This window comes from Macrobrachium rosenbergii, chromosome 12 (genome assembly GCF_040412425.1).
Source record: "Macrobrachium rosenbergii isolate ZJJX-2024 chromosome 12, ASM4041242v1, whole genome shotgun sequence".
Taxonomy (NCBI): Eukaryota; Metazoa; Arthropoda; class Malacostraca; order Decapoda; family Palaemonidae; genus Macrobrachium; species Macrobrachium rosenbergii.
Window position 1 is genome coordinate 29,366,167 of NC_089752.1, and position 10,863 is coordinate 29,377,029.

The 10,863-nt window shown below is 38.2% G+C and overlaps 1 protein-coding gene and 1 non-coding gene across 2 annotated transcripts in view; both read right to left on the reverse strand.

Annotated features, from left to right (window-relative positions):
* The window catches only part of IntS9 (integrator complex subunit 9), a 49,936-nt gene extending 41,118 nt beyond the window's left edge, over positions 1-8,818 (reverse strand). Inside the window, exons 1-2 of the mRNA XM_067113745.1 lie at positions 8,567-8,818; positions 2,666-2,854 (exon numbers count right to left, since the gene is read on the reverse strand). Of these exons, the coding sequence (XP_066969846.1) occupies positions 2,666-2,854; positions 8,567-8,575 (198 nt within the window). The 5' untranslated portion in view covers positions 8,576-8,818. The remainder of the gene's footprint in view (positions 1-2,665; positions 2,855-8,566) is intronic.
* On the reverse strand, positions 233-336 carry LOC136844532 (U6 spliceosomal RNA). Its single transcript, XR_010854917.1, has one exon. It is a non-coding gene; the product is annotated as a U6 spliceosomal RNA (small nuclear RNA).
* Positions 8,819-10,863: the final 2,045 nt, after the last annotated feature.

The window sequence follows — 10,863 nt, forward strand, 5'->3', positions numbered from 1 at the left end:
ACGGTTGAAAAGTCTCAGGAAACAGATCCCTAAGAAAAAGCCAGAGTCTGATAATCAGAGGAAGAAGAAGACGAAAGAAGTTTCTCTTCATACAAAGGCTGTGACGAAAGAGGATGTTCTTCCGCAGCTGGTGGGTCTTGAGTGAGTGGTGAAAGTAGTTCCGATTCGCGATCGTAAGCGGGAACTCCCGCGAACGAAGAAGTCATCAACTAGAGTGCGTATAGTAAACATAAAAAATGTGGGACGCTTCACGATTAGCGTGTCATCCTTGCGCAAGAGCCATGCTAATCTTCTCTGTATCGTTCCAATTAGTATATGTACTGCCGAAGCAAGTACTGGCTAAATTAAGAAGGACATCAAATGTTGAAGCGGGTAGTTGTGCGACATGATGAACAACTGGAGCAGTGTCAACACAAGACTTGAAGCTATACGGCGAAGCGGCGCGGAGCGTCATGGCGTGACGCGCGAGAGCTCCGTGGCAAGTACTAGAAGAGAGTCACAGCGTGGCGCGCGCGCGTCATGGCTGGCGCGCCCGGCGTCAAGGTGAGGAGCGTGAAGCGTGAGAAGCGCACGAAGAGCAAGACGCGCTCCTGGCGCGAGACAAGAGAAAAGGCCAACACCTCAACTCGGGAAGACGAATAGGAAGCCACTAAACACTCTCTCTAGAAGACAGACGCTCTGTATCGTTCCCGAAGCGGGAGACGAAGGTGAAAGTCTGTACCTCTTAACAGGCAGATTCGAAACTTGAAAGGTTCATGAGAGCATCCAGCTGTTGTTGCAAACCCATCAAAATCTTACGCGTTGGAGAAGCCACTCTCTCGGGAGAAGGGCTGAACCTGAGAGAAGGAAAGGGGCGAGAGACGTATACTTCCTTCCACAGGGGAAGAAGCTCTAGCCCTTGCCTTAGCGCGACAGGGGGGTCGAGTAGAGTGATCATTCGAAAAACACTTTATTCTCTTCTGCAGAGGAATATCCACGCAACTTTCGGGAAGAGTACAAACGTCTAGAGGAAGAGGACGTGAAGCGTCCTCTCCTCTAAGCTTCTCTTAAGAGGGCGAGAGTCCAACCGAGCTCCAACCCGTGGCGGGGGAGGACGTGTCGGAGGACGAAGCAATCCTTCAGGATGCGTGCCTGAGCACGATCCCTGGCAGCCTGGGTAGCGTCATCAGGACCTGCCGAAGGGGACGCCAGATCGGTGGGAAGCCCCGTAACCCTCATGCGGCTTTCGACATGCCCCTCCCTGGTCCTGGGAGTTCGACAGAGGTCCAGGCCTAGAGGCATTATAGGGCCGATCTGACGCCCCCTCCACAACACTAGGGGCACTAGCACTAACACTATGCGTTTGAATTGCATTCACTTTAGTTTCAAGAGCACGATTGACTCCACACGAGAGCCAGGGAATTACCTTCTGCAGCAACAAACTACAGGGTTAGTAATAAATTACTACAGGGTTACTAGTAGGAGAAAACCCTGACTGTCCAACTAAGGATGCACTCTAGGAGGAAGATTTCCTCAGCCTATCACGCTCCAATTTAAGCATATAGGCTTCATATTTCTTCCACTCACCCTCAGACAATCCCACACATTCATTACCGATTATCATAGAGCATTGAACACCCTTACATATCATACATAAAGAGTGAGGAACTATCAAAGTCTTCGATAGCCTCACCTTACATTCACCCAAGCTACAGACTCGATAGCTAGAGGTAAGACATCTTAATTATAAGAAAAATCAAAAGCAAAATCAAAAACGGTCCACAAAGAGCGTATGCCAAGTCACAGATCCAGTCGAATACCAAAAAACAACCAAAATACTTAAGTGACAACAAATTTCGAAATCCAAAAGGCGGAGGAACTGACAACAGGTGTTGACAGTCCGGCGACAGAGAAAATCTGAATAGAAAATGGGAATGGTTCCTGATACCCGCCTCCCAGCGGCGGGAATGGGTACTAACCACCTGACCGGCCACTGCGTGTGCCGCGAAATTTGAAATTCTGTCGGACCTTCGGAGAATACAGCTATATATATATCTGGCAGGTAAGTCTCATGAACAAAACTTCGAATTGGATTTAATAATAAACAAGCAAAAAATTCACCAGTTTCTTTGGCACAATCAAGTTTTCTGAACAGCGTATAATCAAGGCCACCAAAAACAGAGCTATCATTCGGTGGTCTTGGTATAATGCTGTATGAGCCACGGCCCGGTGGTGGCCTGTCCTATATTGTTGCCAGACGCACGATTATGGCTAACTTTAACCTTAAATAAAATAAAAACTACTGAGGCTAGAGGGCTGCAATTTGGTATGTTTGATGATTGGAGGGTGGATGATCAACATACAAATTTGCAGCCCTCTAGCCTCAGTATTTTTTAAGACCTGAGGGCAGACAAAAAGTGTGGACAGACAGACAAACCCATCTCAATAGATTTCTTACAGAAAACTAAAAATGTTACCTTTCTAGCTTCTTTAATTTTGGAAGGACTTCACAAGGCTAAGAAAATGAATGTTACATTAAATCATCTTACTTTGAAGACAAATCATGTAACACAATATCTTCATAGGTACAAGACAAAACAGAGGCAAATCATATAACACAATATCATCATAGGTACAAGACAAAATATACAAGTTAAAGAAACAAAGCTATACACTAACAACCTACCCCTTCCAACTGTGAATCAGCATCCCGTGGTACCCATGTGCTAAGGCTGCCCAGTCTGTGCGATGCAACTAAGGGTAAAGGAAGAAAGTGGCTAACGCTGCTCATATCCAGTCCACAGTCCAGCATCAGAGTGCAGGTTTTGAATGTTATAACGTTGCATGGCTTGTTAGGGTGACCACTTAAACAATACTGAAAGTATAACAGTTCATTAAAATAATGTAAATTAAGACATATGACAAGCTGACGCATTTATAAGGAGTGTAATGTACAATAATACCACCACTGTCAATATGATAAAGAAGCGAGAGATCTTAAATGTACGAGTACAAATATACTGCAAATGCCAATAAAAAGTTGTAGAAGGTGTCAACAGACCTTTCACAATAAACTTTAATGATTTACAGTATCCAAAATAAACTTTTTACATTTACCCCTACTGTAGTTACTTCTGAAATCAATAGCTTTCAATTGTCCTGAATAATTGCTAAATTACCTGGCTGCAATGCAGATACAATACATGTTCAGGTGAAGCACATGCCTAAGGCCAGAACAATTCTAACCTATGCCATCTTCTTTGTGTGCATCAGCAAATATGAAAATAAAGTACTGCAAAGAGCAATACAATCACCATCCTACTTATGAACAAGTTACGTTCCAGACAGCTGTTCATGTCTTGAATTGTTCATAAGTTGGTTTTTAATATGTAGTGCAGAATTTTTGTTGATGTTTATATTCCCGAGCTAACTTGGGAGTCATAGACATACATTATACTATTTTTACTGCATTTTTAAATCATGCAGTATTATAAAGAATCACTTTGGATGCTAGAAAGGTAAAAAGAAAAAAAAAAAATTTTGATTCACGCAACATTTATAATTTAGTATTTTTTCATGCTTTGAAAGTTAAGAACTATGGGAAAATTTTGCAAGAGCAGCATCTGACATCAGAAGTTCAGAGTAAACAATGTAAACTGCCATCTATTGACAAAAATGCATACTAAGCATTTTCAATGGGGAGAGGGAATATAGAAAATAGGAATTCATAATTCATCAAAGAACGAGGTAAATCGGGAAGATAGAAATAAGTAATGTACTGTATTAATATCTTATGAGTATGAACGATTATGCCCAAGATTATACGAAGAATGCATGATGGTTGATCATGAGAATATTCGGGATAATTAGGGAAGGGGTTAAAAGAACAGGTTCTTCTTCTTCCTCATGTTCTGTTCTTTGCAAAAACTCTTAGAAGAATAGGCATGCAGAGCAAAATCTGAACTTGTGACCCTGTCTGTTCATATCTATGAATGTTCGTAAGTAGGGTGGTGACTGTATACACTCTCTTGTCTTATGCAGTGTTGATCAAACAATGAATGGGATTTATTTTTTTAGATAAGTAAACCGCTGAGGTTAATAATGTAACTCTACATTTTGCTAGTATCGTAAAACTATTCATCTACATTCTAATTTTTTCAAACATAAGATTCACTTATAACATTTTTGGCTATTGGTTACCTTTCCATAACTATATATGGTACTATATACAAAAGAAAAAGTGAACCAGTGATTAAGACGGGGGCCATTTTCAAAGAGTAGTCCAATGATGTTGGTAATTTGGCAAGCTACATAGAGAATCAGGCAATTCTACCTTGTATATTAAGCCTCTATGATTCACCATACATTACACTTGTTAATGAATTTTCATTTCCTGAGCAACAAAGGTTGTTTATCCAAACTAATACATTTACCTGCCATCATAATACTTTTTCCCATTGAATGACAATAATATAGACATGAGTTTAATAGGCTATGTGGAAGCAGGAATTCAGTATGATTAACTTAACGATCTAAATAAAATTCTGAATAAAATTCATCTAAAAGTATTCAGTAGTTCTTTATGTCAAAATCCATTGGCAATTGGTGAATCCTGTGCTGTGGCCAAATGGCTCCCTGCGGCAAGTGGTATGAACCTCAAATTAATTGCAGCCTTTTTTGCAATAAAAGTGATGGTCCTTGATTGTTAACACAAAAAAGAAGCATACCCCGCATCAGCCAAAATGGCACAATTCATTTCCATTGGCTGAACTGTTCCTTATTTAGGCCTTAATTGAAAACACAGTAAATAATCCTCCCCCTTGTCTCTCTACTTTAAATATTCAGGAATGAAAGATCAATCAGGCACCAAAACAATTCAAACAATCTACAGTACTGAATAATGATGCATTTTGTCATTTCTACATAATCTATGAGTGTCTAGTTATACTACAGTACAGTACATGGTACATTCAAATACGTTATGAATGCTGCAACAGTACTTTCCAAATGCAACAAATGATGTTAATAAACGAATGGATATACCAGTAACCTGTTACATTGAGCCAGCAGTAATAACAGTTACTGTAAATATGAAAGACATTTTATAGGCCCATATCTTACATGATATACTCTAAAACAACACAAAAATGTAAGATTCAGGACTTACCAAAAATGAGTCATAATTACAAGGGTACACTCGGCAAGAAAAGTGAAGATACAGTTTTCTTTAGATTTTGTTCATCGAATTTTAATTTTTTTCTTACAGAAAACACATAATCTCGGTAAATTTACCCTAGAATATGAAAATACAATGCAAATTATATCATATATGTTAAATCTGCAAAACAAAAACTTTCAGATACTTAGAAACACCATGCATGTCCGAAGTAATCAGAATTTCTCAGATGACTTCGTTCATAGAGATCTAAAAGATAGTGTGTGGATATCTCAGTGTAGTACTATTTATCAGAACGGCAATATTTACTCGTTTTCCGTTATGGACAAGCTTATTATTGCATTATCATACGACACAATGATAATTTCTTTAATTTTTACACATTCATATTTGTATTTCACGGTGTTAAAAGTCAGCTGGAATTAATGGCAGTAAATGTTGCGACAGCTACGGTAAGTTGACCAAATCTATTTAAATCCGCAAGAGCGTTCTCTATGATGTGTGGAGCAATTCGGCGGGAAAACACAAGTAACTGGATGTTTCTTGACGTTACCATAGTTTCTCTCTCTCTCTCTCTCTCTCTCTCTCTCTCTCTCTCTCTCTCTCTCTCTCTCTCTCTCTCTCTCTCTCTTCGTGACATTGCTAAAACATACTATACAAATAAAGTATCGCTCAATCTCTAAAAGAAAAAAAATAATGAAATGAGTGGCTCTACATATACTGTAGGCCTAGGCTTACACAACAGCAACTCTCTCTCTCTCTCTCTCTCTCTCTCTCTCTCTCTCTCTCTCTCTCTCTCTCTCTCTCTCTCTCTCTCTCTCTCTCTTCGTGACATTGCATTCGTTCCTTTATTGTTCCCCACGTTTTTCCTTGGGCATTGCTCAAATTTAACTCTTGATTTCACTATGGAAGATCGCGTTTCCGATTATGCAAGCATTCCATTCATTGTGGTGTCATAAATTTCATTTGTGTAAGGTTAATTGGTAGGTTAAGTCGAAAAATGTTTATTTTGCTCAGAACTGTCGCTGCAAATTACAACTTGAACGAATACTGTAAAGCTTACTATTGCATTTAAGTATCAATGATGTCAGAATCGTAGAATATGATTGAAAGTTATAGGAGGTCAAGCAAAAAACCAACACACTAAGACTGAAGCTCCTCCCCTTTCTAAAGTTGCCAGATGTCGCATTATTGAGCAATATATGTCCGAAGATTTTAAAAAACTGTATCTTCACTTTTCTTGCCGAGTGTACATCCTAATCCTACATTTCCTGATATCCACAAACACATATTTTCTTAAAAAAATAACACACTGAATTGTGCTACCAATTTCGACATATTTTTCATCTATACAAAAGCCTTCAAAATGAGTAATAACCGCTGGTTTCTATTTTAAAATAATCCTAACTTGTTTCTATTGCAAAACCATGCTTGATTAGTGCTCTATAACACATCTATACTAACAGGTCTTTCCATGCTTACTGACTGGTTAACATCCAATAACACTACCCACCTGCACATACACAGGGTTACAGCAGGTGTTCTAGAATATTTTCTTTCATTTACTACGTGATGCTGTTCACTCTTTTGGGTGCTATCAGCCCTACAATGTGTCTCCTTTGCTTTACAGTCATCCTTCTGTAATGTATTTCTAAAAGGATGTATATTGCTTGTGTGGAAAGCCAAGAAAAAACTTAACCCATTCATTGTCATGAAGTGTTATTCTATCATTTTCAATAACACTGTGGTTCATAAAGCTGTTAAAGTATTTTAATTATAGTTTTTGGTGTGACTGCCAAATTTGTTAGCTTCCATAAAAATGTTTGGTTAATTCATTACAATCCACAATTTCTAACAATGAAGGAGAACCCCTCTGAAAAATCACAGATTTAGGGATGGAGGGGAAGGCTAATTTGGTAAAACCTGGGATTGTAAGCAAGGAAAGGTTAGGTTTGGAAAAATGTTTATTGTATGTTGCTGTTCTCCACTTTGTTTTTGTGTCCCCTCTACCACAAAGTCTCCCAGTTTCCCATTGGGTCCAGAGCCCATTATGCTATTAGAAGTTAAGTATACCTTAGTTTAACCAGACCACTGAGCTGATTAACAGCTCTCCTAGGGCTGGCCCGAAGGATTAGACTTATTTTACGTGGCTAAGAACCAATTGGTTGCCTAGCAACAGGACCTACAGCTTATTGTGGGATCCGAACCACATTATACTGAGAAATGAATTTCAATCACCAGAAATAAATTCCTCTACTTCTTCATTGGCTGGCTGGAGACTCAAACTCAGGCCTAGCAGAGTGCTAGCCGACAACTCTACCGGCTCATCCAACGAAGAACAAGATACAGTAGGCTATAGGGGGGGGGGGCTATAACTGATAACTATGCATTTATGGTAGAAATGAATATTAGTCAGAATCACATTGAAAACTATTAAAAATCATGTTTCAGAACTAAAATAACATCAATCCATACCCTAAGCTATCTTAGCCAAGGGTCACAAATCACACAGTACAATGTAGGTAAAAATGCATATGAGCTGCGCCTGTTATTTTAATGGGTCATCGCCAGCTTAAAAGCAGATCAAAGACTTGTTTCAACAGAGATGCACCATAACCTAACCTTAACTTAATCTAATCCAGCCTATGGCGTCATGCCCTAGCCTGGCTGGGGATGGGGGATTTGAGGGTGATTCCTTCACCCATTTCCAGAACCTCAACGTGACACTGTGCATACCAGAAGTGTGCACAACCTTTTTGCAGCATTATCATTTCTTAACCAAGCTTAGATAAATAATGCGGTAAAACTGCAGACTACTATTGACCATCTTTTTTATGGTTATGTGTATGCTTATGTCTTCTGTTTATGTTTAAATTCATAATCTTTGATTGGTTTTACGTTAATCCCCATGGGGCTCATACTAAACAAGGTGCCCATTTTGCAACTATTGTCCTAGTATAGGGTACTAGTTACTGAACTGGAGGGGTGCGATAGTGCTCTGTAGTTTTATCAATAATGCTAGGAGTAAGGCTATTTGTTAGACTGTATTCTAGCCTACGCTAAAGGACAGCGTCCTATCTGACTGGTAGCCACAAACTCACAAAGCTGGATGTCTCGTCTGGTCGTCCTTTGACACCCTGCAGCACGCCCTGAACAACCCAAGCAATATATGTAGCTATGGTAAATGGGTCCGCTAACCTACGCCTAACTGCCGATATCGTTTAAGTATTGAACATACATTAGCCTAGTAAATCCTTCCCCAAACTAGGGTAGGTAAGCTATGCCAAAGCAAGCTTGAGGGACATCATTTTGGTATAAGCATAAAAGAAGGCACGAATAGGCCTAGCTAATCCACAATCAGGATAAACATCATCATGAACACTAAAAGGAAAGCTTTGTCTATTTACTTACAAGCTTCATTTTGCCGGTAGCTAACCTTCCAGACTTTTTTTTTTTTTAGATTGTTTATGTCAAGTTTATTTCAGATTTTAGTGACGTTCATCTTCTTCTTTCGCCGTTGTGAGGTGACCTGAATCACACCTGTGATCTAAGATCATCTAACAAGTCCTTGAGTCCTATAATTTCTGAGTGTTAATTACAACGAAGCGACGCATTATAAATCACAATAGTCCTTTAATATATGGTAAAAATTAACACAGATTGCCACAAGGATATTTCTACAACATGCGACTAGGGGTTCAAATGAGAAGAAAAATTTTTTCAAAAGTGTTTATCTTAAAGTACAGAATAAATTCAAACTACAAGCTGCAGTACTATTAATGATATCGAATTTCTAATAAAATGAAAAGATAGAATCATCTCTGGAAATTAAAAGTATTTTGTCACAATGAATTTAGATTTCATGGACTCAACAGTTTATGGTTTTCAAAGAAATCTGAGATAACGCCTTATTCCTAACTTTCTCCTCATAGAAGCAAAGTTTGTACAAGCACAAAAAAAACTATCAATACCACTATTTCATATTTATTCCTCTAAGACTTAAAACAATACGATAGTGATGATTTCAAAGCAAGCATTTCACTGTAGGTCCATTTCTAGTTTCCTAGACTGTCTGTGATCTCCCTTGATTAACTGTCCTCACATCACATTCGAAGTTTTAGTGCTCAGTCTCTCAGACATGGCCAACATTAGGTTTGCAAATCTATGAACCATTTTATCCTGTCATGCGACTTCAGTCATCTTAGCATACTTAACAGTGCAGTGTGTCATCTATTGTTCGGAGGCCGCAAAACACTTTAGAAAACAGATATGTGCTGAATATAAAATTACATCTTATACGCTTTGTTGGAAGGATTCATTTCCTTATATATACAGGACATCCTATTTATACTTATACATTATGCTAATAGAATAAATTAGACATAAATTTTGAATGAAACTTTGACAGTTTGATTCCCTTGCTTATGATTCGGGACACAAGGATGCGGTTGCATTCGGTACGGCGAGGATAAGGAACTTCTTAATCTTTCAAAATAAACAAAAAAGTGGGGATACTAAGACATACAAAGGATAGTCTATAGTATACTGAACCTACGGTATGGATATCGTGAAGAAGGAGTGAATAAAAATGTGCTGTGGCTAGTTCATTATCGCTTGCTGTTGGCCAAGCCACTAGATATCTCTTGGATTTTGTGGTCTCTCAAATTTCACAACTATGCAGTCACTCGTGAACGCTCTTGCGTCTTTTGAGGATACGTGTTGTAATTCTGTCACTACTAAGGAACAATTGTTTATCTCTCAAATTACTGCATACATAATCTAACTGCTTTGATAGACATCAATGTTGTGAGAATTTTTAAGTGGTAAATATCCAGGGAGAATACAGTAATAAGGAATGAAATTCCTCAAAGACAGGTGCACTATTTAGCATATTACACTTGTTCGTGATATAACGTTGGTTATATTATATTACATTATGAAGTGTATGTGAAATACGGGATTTAAGGACGAAAGAACGCTGGCTGTAGCATCAACCTCCCTAATGTACAACGAAAAAAGAATGTATATATAAGTATTTGCAGGATCCTCCTAATTGAATGTGTAGGTTATGTAATCATGCTTTTATGTAGGCTACCTAGTTCTTGTGAAATGTCTATGTCTTTTGGTTTCCTATGCAACTTCGCATGAAAATGACACATATTTATAAATTACTGATACAGGTTTTCATTATCTTCTTACCTTAATAGATGCAAGCGGACTCAGTTTTTAATAATTAATCATTAAGCCATCTTGTTGAATAATCCATGCAGAACCTTCGAAAAATTAGGTCATTATAAAGGCATTTGCAGTAGTGATGACATAATTATAGGTAAGCATTTAGCACTAGGATGAAAAAATATGCAGAATTGGTGGTGATGAATGAATGTCATCCTGTGTAAACTGTCGTTGCTTTTTCTCTAAACTTGAATAGTAAAACAACAGAGAGTTGTTTGTTCATTATGATTTAATTATGTCTATGTGTAGCCTACCTATGCATACTTCCTTTTTTCCTTTAGTTTAAAGGTTTCCTCAAATATTTTTTTTTTTTTAAACTTTGTTTTTACCAAATTGTTAAAAGCAGAGGCTATTAGCACAGATTTGTTATCCTTCCCCAAGATTCTTCTCTATTTTTTAACTTTATTATGATCTGAATTGTACATCAGAGAGTATGCTACATCTACATTTAATTGATTAACTAATATACATTT